Raw genomic sequence first — 19,120 nt, 5'->3', positions numbered from 1 at the left:
GTGCTGTTACCAAGGCTCCGTGTGAGCTGCACTCCATCTTTATTTTTCTTTTAAATTTCTAATTTTTAACAAAACAAGCATCGTTTGGCCAATATCAGAGTGTTTTCTGTTGTTACGTCATTGTATAATGAACTCTGCCTTTCTACATTGATTTAGGATAATTTAATGCACACATGCATGATTAGTCACTGGCTGAAAGCATCGTCTTGAATGTTATATGAGATTTCTTTCAAAGATTGGTAATTGAATTCTCCCTGTTTCATGTAGGGATGTTCTTTGTGGTTATCTTTTTTGTTCCAATATCACCCAGCCTCCAAGACTCGGGGACCTCAATGGAGACATTACCAGCATGGTTTTATACCATCAAGACAAGTACTTGGATTGCAGGTAACAGCCCGACTCCACAGATTTAAGTAACAAGTACAGTGATTCAGTAATAACGCTGAACATTAAGCTAAATTATTTTAAGACACAGTAAATTTCATGTCATTTGGCCTTCCATAACCAAAAAAAAAATTGGTGGAATTTCTGGAAGCCTCTCTCCAAAGAATGTTAAAGGATCATCATTACAGTTGCACCACAATTAGCTGGATTTATTGCCTATGATATTATTATAACCTATGAACTCATACTGGGCGCTGTGGCACATAGAAAGCATGCACACACCGATCATTTTGTTTGCAGATTATTTTAAATAAAAACTTCTCCAAAGAGAAGAAAATACAGCCTAAAGAGTTTTTGCATCAGATTTTCTGTACCATTGATATTAAGATCAGAGATAACATTTTATATGGAAATAACAAACTAGTCAACTGATAATTTATTCAAACTAAAACAATATTCTGGTTAAAATTTGCTTTGTTCTAAACAGAGGCTTTGCAGATATATTTGTGCCAAGATTATTTTGTGTTTCCTCAAATTAGCAATTTGAGCCTTAGAATCATAGAATCATAGAAGTTTACAACATGGAAACAGGCCCTTCGGCCCAACATGTCCATGTCGCCCAGTTTATACCACTAAGCTAGTCCCAATTGCCTGCACTTGGCCCATATCCCTCTATACCCATCTTACCCATGTAACTGTCCAAATGCTTTTTAAAAGACAAAATTGTACCCGCCTCTACTACTGCCTCTGGCAGCTCGTTCCAGACACTCACCATCCTTCTGCATTCACGGAGCATCATCTTAATATTACTTATTCTTAGGTGTGGCTCTCGCAGCGAGAAGCTGGGATGGTCTCTGCTTCGATTGCTCACCTATGCTCAGTTAACCGCTCTCAACTGGGGCAATAGGTGGGGTGTTCCAATGTGTTTCATTGGCCCTGGGCTGGAATGGGAATAGCTGTTCAGGTTCCCGCTTCTGATCGCTCTCCAGCAATCCCTGCTGGAAATGCAGGTGCATGGACACCGTGGACCACAGTAGGCTCGGCTGTGATGCTCTATGTGGATAAATAACCTACTGAATCTCTGTGCCTGGAATCACACGTGAAAGTTGGGCACTTGGATGAGGTATTGGAGGGTTAGGTGCCCATAGCATCATACTCCAGGGCTTCAGGAGAGGAGCGGGGAAAAGTGTCAGGGATTTTTTTTTAAAAGTCTACTCTTTATTTACTGCATTCAAAAATGGGTAAAGTAGCATTGTGTGGTGTTGATGAAATCAAGTTTGACAGGGCTAAAGTGTAATTGCACTGTTCTCAGGGGAGGCCATGTTGTGCTGGATGATGGTACTAGCCTTGGTTATGTAGAAGACGGCACTTCATGTGGACCCAACATGATGTGTCTTAATCACAAATGCCTGCTGATACAAGCCTTCAACCTGAGCTCCTGCCCACAGAGCGCAAATGGAGAAGTCTGCTTTGACCATGGGGTGAGTTCATTGGAACTTCCAGCAATGTAGAATTTGTACATTCTGTCAAAATGTTGTATTTTTGTAGAATATGAAAACCTCTTCAAGTCACATGTAGACTAAATCTGGAGATTGTACTCAAATTGGCCAAAATCTTCAACATAAACTGTGTCAGCAGAACTGTCTTCAAAGGAAAAAATCTTAGACAGTTTGCACATGTTTCACGGGTTATGGATATGCCAAATTGATGGGCAGGAAAAGACCAGCTTGTCCATCAAGCCTGCCCCACACCATGATGGCCAGAGTATCATGACTAAACACTCTCCCATGTAATGTCCTGGGAGAGATAACAGTAGCTTTTCATCATCTCGTACTCTGTAAATCTTAATTTGGAAATATATGAAACAATGCACTATCCCCAAATGATGACAGTCCGCAATTTTATAAAAACTGTCCTTCTTTGTCCAAGAGACAGGAGCATAGACGCTCAGTAATCCGCTTTTTGTGGAGGATAAATTTGCACCCACCCTTCATTCCATAACGTCCATCTCTGTCCTCCCAAAATCAGCCCCAAGCCTTCCAGCAGCCCCTTCTCAATCCCAGCTCCAGCCTTAGCCAGAGATGCAATATGTGGGCCCAAAAATCTGCAGGCCGCCATCCCACGATACCAGAAACCCTGGCACCCTCCTACCATTTGATTGGTGGTGGGGGGGGGGGCGGGGGGCGGCCCACCCCCTTACCAAGGGGGCTGCTTCACTAGCCTGGACCTCCCCTCCCATGGTGGGGCCCACTTGTACCATTCTCGATGCCAGTACATTTAAGCTCAGACATTCGCTGGGTCTCATATGGACCAAGGAAGCGGGAACTCCCAGGGTAGGGAGTTATTGAGCATATGCATCAGTGGCCATGTAAGGGGCAGACAGAGACTCCGCCCCCTATCTAGGACCTGGACTATCTGTGGCTTGACCTATTTCCAGGCCATTCTGTTGAAACGACGGCATCTACAGGAGTAGCAGATCCTGGTGACCTCAGACTTCCCTGGATCTTCTGTACTGCTGCTCCTCCCCATCCAACATGCCCATTGCAACAGAAGTAGGCCATTCAACCCCTTGAGCCTATTCCACCATTCACTCAGATCATAGCTGATCTGAACCTCAACTCTGTTTACCCGCCTTTGCTCCCCTAACACCCTTACCTAACAAAAAAATCTATCAGTCACAGTCCTGAAAATTTTAATTGACCCAGCATCCACAGCCTTTTGAGGGAGAAGTTCCAGATTTCTATCAACCTTTTTGGAGAAAAAGTGCTTACTGATTTTGCTCCTGAATGGCCTAACTTTAATTGGAAAATTATGCCCCCTTGTTTGGATTCTCTCACCAGAAGAAATAGTTTGTCTGTATCTACCATTTCCCGAATCCCTTTATTATTTTAAACACTTCAATTAGATCATCCCTCAACCGTCTAAACTCAAAGGAATACAAGCCAAGTTTATGCAACCTGTCCTCATATTTTAACCCTTTAAGCCCTGGTATCATTCTGGTGAATCAGCTCTACCACCTCCTTCCTGAGTTGCGGCACCCAAAACTGAATGCAATACTCCAGATGGAGTCTGACCAAGGCTCTGTCCAACTGAAGTATAATTTCCTCCCCTTTGTAATCCAATGAAGTTTTTTTTTTAAATACAGAATTCAATCTGGAATGTCTGTTTTCTTTAGCCTGTCTGAACTGTAAACTGATTAGTTTGACCTCTTTCCATTTCCCAGCAGGGTAACCTGATCTACAGAACACACATTTTATGTTTTTAGCCAGCTCCTAGCATCATAGTTTGTTACAGCACAGAAGGAGCCATTCGGCCCATCATGCCTGTGCCAGCTCTTTGAAAGAGTTATCCAATCAGAGCCACACCCCTGCTCTTTCCCCATAGCCCTGTAAATGTTTTCCCTTCTAGTATTTATCCAATTTGAAAGTTATTATTGAATCTGCTTCCACCACTCTTTCAGGCAGTGCATTCCAGATCGTAACAATTCTCTGCGTTAAAAAAAATGTTTCCTCATGTCGCCTCTGGTACTTTTGCCAATCACCTTAAGTCTGTGTCCTTTGGTTACCAACCCTTCGGCCATTGGAAACAGTTTCTCCTTATTTACTTTATCAAAACCGTTCATGATTTTGAACACCTCTATCAAATCTCCTCTTAACCTTCTCTGCTCTAAGGAAAACAACCCCAGCTTCTCCAGTGTCTTCAAATACTTGAAGTCCCTCATCCCTGGTACCATTCAAGTAAATCTTTTCTGCACCCTTTCTAAGGCCTTGACATCCTTCCTAAAGTGTGGTGCCCAGAATTGAACACAATACTCCAGCTGAGGCGTAACCATTGTTTTATAAACGTTTAGCATAACTTCCTTGCTTTTGTACTCTATGCCTTTATTAATAAAGCCCAGGATCCCATATGCTTTTTAACAGCCTTCTCAACTTGTCCTGCCACCTTCAAAGATTTGTGTACGTACACCCTCAGGTCTCTCTGTTCCTGTACCCCCTTTAAAATTGTACCATTTAGTTTATATTGTCTCTCTTCATTCTTCCTACCAAAATGTATCATTTCACACTTCTCTGTGTTAAATTTCATTTGCCATTTCACCAATCTGTTTGTCCTCCTGAAGTCTGTTACTATCCTCCACATTGTTTACTACATTCCCGAATTTTGTGTCTTCTGCAAACTTTGAAATTATACCCTGTATACCCAAGTCCAGGTCATTAATATATATCAAAAAGAGCAATGGTCCTAATACTGACCCCTGGGGAACATCACTGTACACTTCCCTCCAGTCTAAAAAAACAATCGTTCACCACTACTCTCTGCTTTCTGTCCCTTAGCCAATTTTGTATCCACGCTACCCCTGTCCCTTTAATCCATGGGCTTTAATTTTGCTAACAAGTCTATTATGTGGTACTTTATCAAATGCCTTTTGAAAGTCCATATACATATTGTCAACCCCACTACCCTCATCAACCCTCTCCATTCCGTCATCAAGGAACTCAATCAAGTTGGTCAAACATGATTTTCCTTTAACAAATCCGTGCTGACTTTCATTTATTAGCCCATACTTTTCCAAGTGCCAATTCATTTTGTCCCAGATTATTGTCTCTAAAAGTTTCCCCACCTCCGACGTTAGGCTGACTGGACTGTAATTGCTGGGTTTATTCCTCTCCCCTTTTTTGAATAGGGCTGTGACATTTGCAATCCTCCAGTCCTCTGGCACCGCCACCATATCTAAGGATTGGAAGATTGTGGCCAGAATCTTCGTAATTTCTACCCTTAATTCTCTCAGTAACCTAGAATGCATCCCTAATACTGACCCCTGGGCAACACCACTGTATACTTCCACACTTCCCTCCAGTCTAAAAAAAAAACAATCGTTCACCACTACTCTCTGCTTTCTGTCCCTTAGCCAATTTTGTATCCACACTGCCACTGTCCCTTTAATCTGGACCGGGTGACTTTTCTCCTTCTTTGCATTTGAGGTGTGGTGGCAGGAAGAGGATCTGGAGCACAAATCCATGTAGCTGCACTGCACAAACTGTTCCTTTACCTTCTCTGGAGCGACTTTTTTACTGAGCGCTGGGAGAGCGTCACCACAGACCTGCAAGCTCCAAGCATGGCTCTCTTTTGTTAGGTGCTCCCAGTGATTGCAGGGTACGTTGGAGTGTCAGTGGGAAGAAGGCGGTTACATTCCAAAACTCCAACAGCCACTCTAGAGACCCGGAAAACCCAACGCAGGTGCGGAATCCAGCGTAATGAAACTTGCTGGTGTTCCGATATTGCAGTCAGTACTTAGAACATGTTCTGCTCTGTGTTGGAAGTCTGATGTTTTTATAGAGGCTGGAAAGCAGGCTTGAGCAATTTTTCACATTCCCCTTTACTTCATGATTAACAAGCCCTTACGCCTCGATTTTAACTTGGAGTGGGATTTTAACTCCCAGGCCTCATTTCCATATCCAGGCTCCCACTCCCGCCCGAACCCGGCAGGAATCACTGCCTAGCTGGTGAACGGTAGCGGCAATTCATGTGGCAGGAAGCTGTCCTCTTCTGGCTCTCGATCCAGTTCCCAGCAGGTTTAGTCTGGTGGGGAAGCCATTATTGCTCTCCCGCTCAAGCCTCCAGTTGAAATAGCAGATCACGCCCTGCTGGCATCATTGGAGCCTGATTTGCATATTTAAAGAGGACCCCGCTGCTGAATTAAAAATTGCAGTCGGCCAGATCGGGGGCGGAAAAGTAGTGACTGAGTCCCCCCACTCCATTTCAATTGCCTCCCCGGCCTGGTTTCCGCCAGGCAGATGGGTGTTAAAATCGAGTCCTTCATAAGCCAAAAAAGGTCTATGTTTTAACATGCATTAATCTTAATTGCTCCCCAAAAGAATCTTAGTAAAGCATGCAACATTGTTAACAAAATGCTACACATTAACACACCCTCATGCACATGTGTTAGCTCTAATGTACAGAAGAATTTTATCATCTTGGTGTTTTTAGTGTAAGTTTAGCTGAAGGGTAAATAAAAAGACAAATTTTATTTTTAGTTTTTAATCTTACTGTCATAGTCACCTACAAATAATATGTTGATAAAAACCAGTTCAGAAGAGTTGTTCATTGAGTGGAACTGTCACTTCATTTTACTGTGTGTTTACATTCTACTATCAGGTGTGCAGTAATGAGGTGAAATGTATATGTGTCCGAGACTGGACAGGGAAGGACTGCAGCGTCTTTGACCCATACCCAGAACCATGTCCAACAGGGAATACGGATGGACAGTACAAGGGTTTGTCTGCATCCCTGATACAGTTCCAATAGTTTGTTAAAATCCATCCATTGATTAAAGTAGATTGTGCAAGCAGCATGTAATTGTAGATGTGCAAAGCATAAACGCCTCCTCTTCATATTCTAAAGTCTTTTCAATCGATGCTGAATGTCTGTCATGACAATGAGATCTTTTAGCTTAAATCAAAATGCCTCCAATAAATATAGTCCAGGAACAATAATGTACTTTAAAACAATTTTGCAAAATAGTTAACTGTAACTAGAAATGCAATTATCTTTAACAAAAAAAGGTGTGATTCATTTTTAGATCAGCACAGGTTCGAAAACTTAAAACCAACTAGCCTTAACCTCAGTGAAATGGTTTGTTCATGTTCTTGAAGAAATGCGGAGATATTAAATTATTAATTTGGTTTTGGCAGAGAAATGAAACTTATAAAAGTAAAGTTTTACACATTGGTTAGAAAAGTGCTTCATAAGTAAACAATGAATGGAATCGAATTGGGAGTGGGAGACTTGGAAAGGAGCGTGGGAGTGACTGTAGACAAAACACTTTCAATGCCAGACAATGTGGCAAAACAATTAAAAATGCCAATAGAATGCTGAGATATATAGCCAGAAGAGTTGAGGACAAGTGGGTAAACTTCCAAGTTCTCCCTCCTAACAGGGAGCCTCGCCCGCTGGCAGCACATATCGGAAAATCATGGCCAGTGGATGTCTGAATCTCCAATTTGAGCTGCCAGCACCAAGGCTCCTCGCTCGGAGTATGAAATCAAAAGTCTCCAGAAGACAGGCACTGGTCAGAATACGCTTGAATCAGTTCTGGTCTCTGTACCAGAAAAAAAACATACATGTTTTACTGGGTAGAGAGAAGAGCTCCAAGTTGGATCTCCAAGTATAAAGGAGATAAGCTGTGAGGAAAGATTAGAGATACTTGAGCTCTACAGTCTAGAAAGAAGTTGTTTAAGGAGGAACCTCGCCTGAGGTATTTAAAAATATTAAATGGTATAGCCCAGGTAAACCTAAAATGGTGCTTTAAAGTGAATCAGGAGTGTAGGACCAGAGAATGTAAATTTAAATTTGTGAAAAGAGATTATTAGGAAGAGCATCTTTACTGAAACATTTGTAATAATTTTCCACACAGGATGGTAGAGGCAAAAATATTAGAGATGTTTAAAATGGGCACTAGAAGGGTGAGTTCTAATGGGCAGCTGATCTCTTGTACTTGTCCTTTAGACTTTATATTTTCCTCATGCTCCATTTTGATAACTGGTAATGTTGCATGTAATGTTTTCTGATATGAAGAATTGTCTGTGCCTGTAGATCCCAATATGTTATACTGTAGACCCTAATATGTTTGCTTTGATTATTATTTAGCATTAAATAGTTGACAGGATATCTCCAGTTCTTCATTCCTTGCACAAAATGAATTCTTAGTTACTTGAGCACACAGTTTGCACATAGAATTATTCTGAGTAAAAAAGTAAAGATGTATTGACTGAGATTTTGTGAAAAACAGGCGCTTTTCTATAATTTCATATCTTAGTGATAGAGGAGGGGAGGCCTGAATGTGAGACGAGATGAAGCAGAGATGTACCTTATGTGACCTGTCATTGGTCACTGGAAAGAAAGTGTTTCATTCATCTTTTTGATGCAAGCAAAAACATTTTAAAAAATGATTTGCAAATGCAGCAAATCAAAACGTAATGTGTAATAAGCTTAATAAATTTAGTTTGGAGTTGAAGTACTATGTTGAAGATCTAAATGAGGTCTGCTAGATACCACTAGATGCAAAGTTGCAATACAGCTCCATTCAACATCATTCCTATGTTTCATCTCAATGCATACATAAAATATAAAGTTAAACTTCCAGGAAAAGGTGAAGGATAATATGAGGGTGGTGTAGGGATATGCCATTACAGCGTTTTGATCTGATATTGCTATTTGATCCATTAAAACCATTGAGGGCAGCTTGTTGATCCTTGACTAGTTCTTCCTTGTATTTTATGTAGCAATTCAACTTCAGGTTGGCCAAAGCTCAGTGCTAATGCAATCTTATTTTATTCTAATTTAGTTAATGCATAACTCTCAAATTAAATAAACCTGACAATTTATTAATCACCTTGTTAACTTTGGGAGAAGTTTGCAATACCAGTCAATGATATTTTATTCAAATTCTTCAATTTTTGTAGTTTGATTTTATATTTGTTTTAATTGGTTCGCTGCCTTCAAGGAGCCACAGCTTAAATATTTCTCTTGTTCGGAAAATATTAAGTGTGGATTGAATGTATTTTATTTATAGCAAAATAAAGATGGTAATATTTAATTAAAATATTTAACAGAAGAGCTGTGTGTGAGCTCAGGTATCTATTATAGAAACTATAGCCTCTCTGTTGAAGTCAATTCATATTAAAGTAAATTTAAGTTTTAATTGGGTAGTCTGTGCAAAATGGGTAGGGCATTAGCTTCGGCTACAACGTCCGCCCATTAAAACTGACCGTATCAGCTGGTAAAGGCAGCGTCTAACCTGTTGAATAGCTGACACTCACTGTTTAGGCTTACAGATGAAGAATGACCACTTGGGTGGGATACAGAAACACAACCAATGCCCAGGGATCTACTCTCAAGCATCAGGCAGTTCCTTCAGAAGAGGAAGGGAGAAAATTTAAGGCCGACTATATAAAACTAACCATATAAGGAAACGCAAACACTAGGAAAGGAGTAGGCTTTCCATTAAACTAGGTTGGAGGTTATAAATTTCAAGAGAGCAATGGATATCTTTTCGTAAACAGGGTAATTGAATTGAATGGGAGACAAAGTGAGGCATGAAGCTGGTAAAATGTGTCTTGGACGGTAACGCAAAACAAGCAATAGCAAATCGGGCGGACTGTAAAACGAGCCACCAATTCGCTACCGCTCGTTTAGCACTACTGGCCCACGACCAATTTCATCCCCAAAGTCTTTGGCTTTTGGGAGATGCCAAATGGATGGTGAGAATATTTACCAGTCCTGTTATGTAGTTCTTTGTTCCAAAGGACATGGGACGTAACAGATTGGGTGGGTTGGGGGGTGGTCGGGGGATAGTTTAATTATGTCCAAGGATGCATCATGCATTAGCGAGTCTGGGAGGAACTTCTCAGAGTTATTGCTGAAATTGCCACATTCTTTTTTCTTCTTCCCTACTCCCACCGCCAAGAGTTAGCATTTGTAGTAAATGGGGAGCGTGGTGCACAAGTCGCATAATCTAACCAATAGGGAGAGCAGTGACGAGCCCAGTGGCCTTTTCTCATGCTTCTCTTCATATGTTCGTAGGTTGTCATTTTGGCTACCATTTGGCTACAGTATCATCAAGCTTGAACATTTGTGCTTCTTTCTCCACAGTCTTCCAAAGAAACATTTGGTGACAAAATAGGACACATTATTTAATGCAAACATCCGGGCCTACAGTAAGCAATACATGAAGATGTAATAGAGATGTCTCACTGATAAGTTTGTGCTTTGATTCTGATATGTGTGTTCCCATGGTTTCGTTCCCCCTCCCCTTTGTCACAGGTCCTAGTGGTACCAATATCATTATAGGGTCCATCGCAGGCGCCATCCTGGTGGCTGCCATTGTCCTAGGGGGGACTGGTTGGGGATTTAAGTAAGCGACAAGCATGCCTCTTCCTGACTGCTTCTTACTTTACTCCATTCAGAAGTTAACAATCTGATACTTCTGTGCTTAGATTCTGCAGTAGATACAAAAGTTTTGAGGCAATCGGGTGTAAAATGAAGTAAATGTTTCAACTGTTTTCTTCCTACTCAGGCTGAATAGTGTCTCCTGCATGTAATGATCAAAGCTACAGCCCGTCAAAAGACAAAGTCGACCTCAGTCCAAAACTGTATAAGATCAACTTAATTTTCCAAAATAAAAAAAAGTGGATTGCCATCCATTTTAATAAATTGCAATTCATATTTACTGATTCCAATCATTAACAATAGCTCTTATTCCTGTAACCTTATTCTGAAAGCCTGCACTTTGAACTATTCGGACCCAAATGCAAACATTTGATAATAAGCAAAAAATAGATCTTTTAAAATTGCAGAATTTGGTAATTTTACTGTTAAATAATTTCAACCTATTTTAAAGACCATTTCCAGGAGACTCTTTCAGAATCTCATCCTTGCAAGGAAACTAGCCAAGGATCAGTAACAACATGAGTGAAGTTAAGTAATTGGATTGTCTAAAATGAAAGGTGGTCATATATAACAGTTTACTTTAGAATGGCTTCCCTTTGATTACAGGCCATAGTGTGACGACAACCCCATTGTTATGACCATTCGATGTATGACAGTCAGACATCATTGGGTTTCTGGACATTTGTTGTGAGTTGCTGCTCCAATCTGGCTTACTGTGGCAAGGAAGGATCCTGACCTGAAAAGGGCTAAAATTAAATTCAAGACTGTTTTGGACAATAACAAAATCCATTCATAATTCTTTGTGTCTACAGCAGAATTTCTAGCTTTTAAAAAAAAATTTAGTGCGACTATACCTGCATGGAATGGAATCACTGCTTTCATATTTATTGAAATGTGGAATGCTGGGAGCACGTCTGAAAATTAATTATGTAATGCATACCACCTCCCTTATCACTGGCCAAATGTTGATGTGCCTAGGCAAGAATACCCCCAGAGCTGGAGATATTGAAAATGCCTTTATTGGGAAATACTTTAGTCTTGGCAGTGGAACACAATTTAAAAAGTTAAGCCATTAATTATAAAATAAACTTTTTGTGAATTTTTAATCACTGAAATGCTGACAATTTAACATCTATACATTGGCCAATAGTGCTTTTTTAAAAAAAAAACTATTTTTTGCCCAGCATAAGCACCCACCAAAGCAATTATGTTTGGTAAGGGTAAGATAAGGCAAAAAAGGGAAGCTTATGTCAGACACCGAGAGCTCAATACTGCAGAAAGCCTAGAGGAGTATAGAAAGTGCAGGGGTGAAATTAAAAAGGAGATTAGGAAAGAAAAGAGAGGCTATGAAAAAATACTGACAAGTCAAACCAAGAAAAACCCAAAGATGTTTTATAAATGCATAAAGAGCAAGAGGATAACTAAGGAAAGAGTAGGGCCTATTAGAGAGCAAAAAGGTAACCTTTGTGTGGAGGTGGGAGATGTGGGTATGGTTCTTAATGAATACTTTGCGCTTGTCTTCACAAAAGAGGGGGACGATGCAGACATTGTGGTTAAGGAGGAGGAGTGTGAATTATTGGATGGGATAAACATTGTGAAGGAGGAAATATTAAGGGGATTAATATCTTTGAAAGTAGATAAATCGCCAGGCCCGGATGAAATGTATCCCAGGCTGTTAAGAGAAGCAAGGGAGGAAATAGCAGAGGCCCTCACCATCATTTTCCAATCTTCTCTGACTACAGGCCTGGTACCGGAGGATTGGATGACTGCTAATGTTGTACCGTTGTTTAAAAAGGGAGGAAAGGATAGACTGAGTAATTAGAGGTCAGTCAGCCTTACCTCGGTGGTGGGCAAATTATTGGAAACAATTCTGGGGGACGGTATAAATCGTCATTTAGGAAGCCACCAATTAATCAAGGACAGTCAGCATGGATTTGTTAAGGGCAGGTCGTGTCTGACTAACTTGATTGAATTTTTTGAAGAGGTAACAAGGAGGGTCGATGAGGGGAGCCCGTTTTATGTAGTCTACATAGATTTTAGCAAGGCTTTTGACAAGGTCCCACATGGCAGACTGGTCAGAAAAGTAAAAGCCCATAGGATCCAAGGGGAAGTGGCAAGTTGGATCCAAAATTGGCTCAATGGCAGGAAGCAAAGGGTAATGATCGACGGGAGTTTTTGTGAGTGGAAGGCTGTTTCCAGTGGGATTCCACAGGGTTCAGTACTAGGTCCCTTGCTTTTTGTGGTATATATTAATGATTTATACCTGAATGTAGGGGGCATGATTAAGAAGTTTGTAGATAATACAAAAATTGACCATGTGGTTGATAGTGAGGAGGAAAGCTGTAGACTGCAGGAAGATATCAATGGACTGGTTAGGTGGGCAGAAATGTGGTAAATGGAATTCAGTCCAGAGAATTGTGAGGCAATGCATTTGGGGAGGGCAAACAAGATAAGGGAATACACAATAAATGAAAGGATACTGAGAGGTGTAGAGGAACAGAGGGGCCTGGAATGTATTTCCACAGATCCCTGAAGGTAGCAGGTAGATAAGGTGGTTAAAAAGGCATGCGGGATACTTCCCTTTATTAGCCAAGGCATAGAATATAAGAGCAGGGAGGTTATGCTAGAACTGTAGAAAACACTAGTCAAGCCACAGCTTGAGTACTGGGTACAGTTCTGGTCACCACATTACAGGAAAGATGTGATTGCACTAGAGAGGGTACAGAGGAGATTTACAAGGATGTTGCCAGGGCTGGAGAATTTTAGCCAAGAGGAAAGATTGGATATGCTGGGGTTGTTTTCATTGGAATAGAGGAGGCTGAGGGGTGATTTCATTGAGGTGTATAAGATTATGAGGGGCCTAGATAAAGTGGATAGGGAGGACTTATTTCCCTTAGCAGAGGGGTCAGTGATCAGGGAGCATTGATTTAAAGTAATTGGTAGAAGGATTAGAGGGGAGCTGAGGAGAAATTTTTTCACCCAGAAGGTGGTGGGGGCCTGGAACTCACTGCCTGAAAGGGTGGGAGAGTCAGAAACCCTCAACTCATTTAAAAAGTACTTGGATATGCACTTGAAGTGCCGTAACCTACAGGGCTACGGCCCAAGTGCTGGCAAGTGGGATTAAGCTGATAGCTCTTTTTCGGCTGGCATGGACATGATTGGCCAAATGGCCTCCTTCTCAGCCGTAACATTCTATGATTTAGTATGAATTACTATAATGTGATATAAAAACTATGTGGCCTAGAAATCACAATAGTAGTCATTCCTTGGCCTGGTGATTGCAAGTAGGATGCGTTATTCAAAGTATACTTTCTGCTGTCATTGAGAATTCCAGTAAAGGGCTACAGTGCAGGATGCTGCCATTGCTGAAAAAAGTAAAAGAAGTAAATCAGGAATCGTAATTAAATCCAGAAAATGTATGACAAATTTGGTAAGACATTTTCTATTTGATTAAGGATGGTGCTTGAATCAGAAGATTTATGTAATGTCAATGGCACATTCCACAAGTGAATCAGAATTATGCCTGATTCAAATACTCTTTCACTTGCTATATTTTTTTGATGAAGGTATTCCACTTATGACCAGTTTTACTTTTAAACGTATCTAATCATCGGACGAGGAGAAAGAAAACAAAATGTTGCCGCACAATTGGTGAATGTAAAATGCAATTATCCAAATTGAGTTTCCCCATAACCCAGCTGCACATGAACCATAGAACCCCAGATTTTGTCTGTGCTCAAGCTATTGAAATTTCCTCTGAGCTAAGCATAACAAAATCAAAAATAGATTTATAAAAAATGCCTTTACAAATTCACCACACCTAGTGCACAGAGGAGTTTTCTTTGATAATTAGATACTGTGATTAAGTGATTAGATGCCTGAAATTTTGCGACCATTTCTTGTTCTGTCTGCTTCAGTGTGCTTATTTAAAAACTTACCTTCACAGTAAGTTTGCATAGTTCTTGGAAGCACCTAGAGGCCTCAAGATTTGGGCACACACATTTTTGGACTGGGTGGGGGGCACGGGGAATGATCCCTGTGTCTGAATGGTGGCTGGGGGGTGGTAGTGGCGATGATTGAGAGGGGGGAGCAGTGGCCAGCAGTGGCCCACGTCCTTTGAATGTAGAGTTAGGAGGAGCACTCCTGCTTCTCTCGGCTCCGCATTCAGGTAAGTACATTTTAAAACCTTACCTTGTTGGTTGCGGCCTAACAGGTGATCCCTTTAAGGGCCTGGTTTTCCTAAGTTTGGTCGGTGCCAGCTGCCTCAGGGCAAACCAGTGTTACAGAGGGAGGTCTCAAACAGGCGCTAGGCCCCTTAATTGCAAATGCAAAGGGTCTAACGCCTGTTTCAAGCATGCATACTGCACGCTTATTTTTCTGGCCTTCACCAATATGGCGGGTGGCACACTCCTAGCTCTTAATGAGCATGAGCTTCCTGTCCACCATATTGGAGGCTCAGAACGCCTCCTAGCAACTGAAAAACACACTGCACAGCTGAGTTTCTAGGCTGCAGACTGTCTTTTAAAAGTTTTTCTTCCTTTTGGTTTTTGTTTCCCAAAGTAATTATAACAAGAATCCTAGAAAAATACATACAATGTAATATTTACCCAGCTATTGTCAACATGGGCTAATTGCTGGTCTAAGATCTTAAATGAGCTAATATTGGAGCAATTTTAATCAGTATTCACTTCTGCCTAACAGCATTTGTCATGGGGCTGATGTAAATCCGAATGGTTTGATTTGATTTTATCGAAAATGCTCTGATTTGTTGGCCTTTGGCCCATTAGAGATGGGCAATAAATGCAGCCTTGCCAGCGACACCCACATCCCATGAATGAATAAAAATAAATAATTTATTGTTGGCAATGTGTAGTGATTATTTAAAGGCAAAAATGGCACATTGACTTCTGACCCATCCATTTCTGACATAACCAAAAAACTTTTGTCCATAGGCAAAAGTATCCTAATCCACCCCATTGTATTTTCAACAGTCATTGTACTCAGTTGCTGAACGACTGTTTGGGATGCAAACTGAACTTTCTCCTTGCAAGATCTTGCATTAGTCTTTCTCCACATTAATGTTCTACTGATATACAGATTTAGTGTTAAATACACGGATTGATTTTCAAATAAATTACTGTATTGATTGCCTTGCGGATCTGCTCCAGATACAGATTCCTTCCCATTCATTCCTGTGGCACTAAATTCCTATGTAAGAACAAGTGATTTTGCTTGTGAACTTATTTATTTTTATTTCTTTCACTGCATTGTACTCCAATCACTTAATATGATCTGCACATGTTTTGCTCTGTGTGTCAAGTGTGTAATTGTTGCTAACAGTTGAGAGATGAATTCCTGACCACAGGTGTTCTTACTTTTTTTTTGATGGGGAATAAATTTTGCTTTTAAAAGGTATCACATATAAATGAAATATTCTTCAAATCACTAATTGCCCCACATGAAGCCAGACTCAGGGGAGGTGAAACCCTCAGTGTGTTTTATTGTCTGTGACCTGTGGCCATTCTTGATCCCGTTGTGATTTTTCTTTTGCAGTAGTTGTGTACTTAGTACCTTGCTAGAACTTTATAGCTGTGGTTCTTTTCTGCAGCAATTCTCCTTGAGTTCTAGGAGAAGCATCTTTTCAAGATAAGCTTCTAAAAACTCAAGTTTGCAAAAGATTCTATTGTGTTTAAATATGCTGCTATGATGAAGTAGTTCAATACTTACTGTAGGTGAGACCCTGAAAATAGTAATATAAAGAGTGCATGATGTGCTACCATTACACTTTGCATGTCTCTGTCCTGCTCATTATGTTGGTCTTGATTTACATGTGAGCTAAATGTCAACAGCAACCTCAGCCATATCTCAGAATATACAGTGTCCTAGGAATCTGAGTGTTTAAGTATGTTATGTATTCCCGTGCCCCATTAGACTGAAATGTGCAGATTGGAAGTTTAGAGCTTACTCAGATTCACTTGTTGAATGTAACTCTACCACATGTAACTCCATAATTTCTACAAACATTGAGAGATTTATTTCAATGGTAATTTCTACATTCACTATGTAACAGACTGAAAAATCAAGATATTTAGTATTCAGACTAGGTTTTGTTTGTACCCAAATGAGCAAAGCTGATGTTTTCAGTAATTCAATGTGCCTTAGCTGTTTTTTAAAACAATTAGGGTGATAACATCCTTTCTTCTTGAGAGCTGTGGACAGAAAAATCTTTCTGTAACGGAGTGTTTTCCTTAGCCATCTGAAGCTTAGCAATAGCATTCCTAATGTGACAGAACAGAATAAGAAAGACATTGTTACATCAAGTTTTGGGTATTTGCTCCTTTGAATACAACAAAAGGACCTTCTGAGTGTAGTGTAGATGTCCATGAAATGAACATGGACTACTTTACCAAGAACTGACTGCCCAGTACACCATCCCAAGTGATCCGTACTGACAGCTGATATGTGACGCTGATTTGAGGGTGTTCACATTTGGTTGTACGATGTCAATCAAGTCCTAATTGATTATAGCATGTTCTGTGGTCTTACTATTGATAACTGTTGGAAACTAAATGTTTTTCGTTTTCTTCATTTCACCTCGGAAAGGAACATCCGGAGAGGAAGGTATGATGCCACACAACAGGGAGCAAATTAACCGCCTGCTTAACATTCTTGCTACTGCATTCCCATCATAAGCTTATCATCACTCTGATTTTTCTCATCCTTACTAATGCATTGTTATTGGTCATCTATGCTATCAATGGTCAATATTTTTCTAAAAAAAACTCTTTTATCATTGCAATGTAAAGATGAATCAAAAGCAACTTTTTGATCTTCAAAGATTTTTATTTTCAAAGTGAATAATTGAACAGAATAACTGGGTAACCCGCCCAGTAAAATCGATGGGTTCCCCACGCGATAGCAAGTAAATTGAAGCCACTTACCTTGGCTTCCGGGTTTCACGCTGGAAAGCTGCGCAGCGGGCGGACTGCGCACCTGCATCATAGGCTGTTAGCTGGAAGAGCCCTATTTAAAGGGGCAGTCCTTCACTGACTGATGCTGCAGAAAGGAGCCAAAATTACAGCATGGTGCAGCCCAGGGGGAAGGCTGCTCCCAGGTTTAATGATGCCTCACTCCAGGTCCTACTGGATGGGGTGAGGAGGAGGAGAAGGACAGAGATCTTCTCCCTGGTGGACGGAAGTGGCCTGTCTCTGCCACCACGAAGGCCTGGCTCGAGGTGGCAGAGGAGGTCACCAGCACTACCAACATATCACGCACCTGCATACAGTGCAGAAGGTGCTTCAATGACCTAACCAGGTCAGCCGAAGTGAGTACACTTGCTCATTCCCCTACACTCCGTCTGCCACATCACCGCCCCCACCCCACATCTCCTTCCGCACTGCCAACACTATTCTATCACATCACTCCTTACACCCACTCAAAGCTCATCCTCATCTTATCTGGACTTACTCACCTCACCAGTACTCATCCCACCACTACCCAACCCAATCCTCATACAATCTCATGGCTCTGTCTCATACTCACCCTCTGATGCATCTCTTTCATGGTCAGCCTCACTTGTGCTGCAGCCACATGGCATGCATCACATATGTGTAGCAGGAAGCGTAAGGCAAACTTGTTGTGAGCATGAAGGGTATGCACAAGAGTGAGGGTTTGTCATGGTTTTTACTGATATTTGGGGCCTGATTTTAGCAGGCCTGCGGGTTTCCGGTGGGTTGGGTTTCGGGAGCGTGGTCAACACGCTCGGAGAAATTAGTGGGTTGCCCGCGCGATCGTAGCAGGCAACCCACTAATAGGAATCAATTACCTGATCCTCCGGGGTCTACGGCGCTGGCCTGCGCGTTGGGCGGGCTGTGCATGCGCAGTACGATCTGTCAGCTGGAGGCTCTCTAGTTAAAGGGGCAGTCCTCCACTGACAGATGCTGCAACTAATGGAACAAATTGCAGCATGGAGCAGCCCAGGGGGAAGGCTGCTCCCAGTTTAATGATGCCTCACCCCAGGTATCATCAGATGGGGTGAGGAGGAGGGGGAGGACACAGATCCTCCACCCGGCGGTCAGGAGGAAGCGGCCTGCCTCTGCCACCAAGAAGGCCTGGCTCGAGGTGGCAGAGGGGGTCACCTGCGCCACCAACATATGGCCCACCTGCATACAGTACAGGAGGCGCTGCAATGACCGCAGTAGGTCAGCCACAGTGAGAACACAAAGTCTTTCCCCTACACTCCGTCTGCCACATCACTGCCCCCACCCCACATCTCCTTCGGCACCGCCAACACTACTCTGTCACATCACCCTTCATACCCACTCAAACCCCATCCTCATCTTACCTCCACCTACTCACCTCGCCAGTACTCATCCTGCCACTAACACGCAACCCAATCCTCATACAATCTCATTGCTCCATCCCATACTCACCCTCTCGTGCATCTCCCTCACGGCCAGCCTCACTCAACCTGCCACCACCTGTGCTGCAGCCACAGGGCATGCATCACATATGTGCAGTAGGCAGCGTAAGGCAAACGTGTCGTGAGCATGAAGGGGGTGCACAAGGGTGTCTGAGGGTTTGTCATGGGTGTTACCTATATTGGATTTCAGAGCAACAAACAGCACACATTATATTGACACCACCACTGCCACGTCTCCGCGAATCCTGTCCGCTGTGTCCAATAATGCCCGCACCTGGGTATCACTATGAGGACCCACCACTGATGCCACCCATCGTGTTACTGCAGAGTAGGTGCAGGTGTATTTGCAGGGCTCGTCCGCGCAGACGA

At 41.9% G+C, this 19,120-nt stretch overlaps 1 protein-coding gene across 1 annotated transcript in view; it reads left to right on the top strand.

Moving 5' to 3' along the window:
• Positions 1–16,981, top strand: part of adam11 (ADAM metallopeptidase domain 11) — a 133,941-nt gene extending 116,960 nt beyond the window's left edge. The window contains exons 22-26 of the mRNA XM_067969168.1: positions 268–387; positions 1,697–1,865; positions 6,538–6,655; positions 10,204–10,294; positions 16,933–16,981. Of these exons, the coding sequence (XP_067825269.1) occupies positions 268–387; positions 1,697–1,865; positions 6,538–6,655; positions 10,204–10,294; positions 16,933–16,981 (547 nt within the window). The remainder of the gene's footprint in view (positions 1–267; positions 388–1,696; positions 1,866–6,537; positions 6,656–10,203; positions 10,295–16,932) is intronic.
• The last annotated feature ends 2,139 nt before the right edge of the window (positions 16,982–19,120 follow it).

Source organism: Heptranchias perlo, chromosome 30 (assembly GCF_035084215.1).
Source record: "Heptranchias perlo isolate sHepPer1 chromosome 30, sHepPer1.hap1, whole genome shotgun sequence".
NCBI classification, from domain to species: domain Eukaryota; kingdom Metazoa; phylum Chordata; class Chondrichthyes; order Hexanchiformes; family Hexanchidae; genus Heptranchias; species Heptranchias perlo.
The sequence above is the reverse complement of the archived record's forward strand: the minus strand, read 5'-3'. Positions and strand labels throughout refer to the sequence as shown.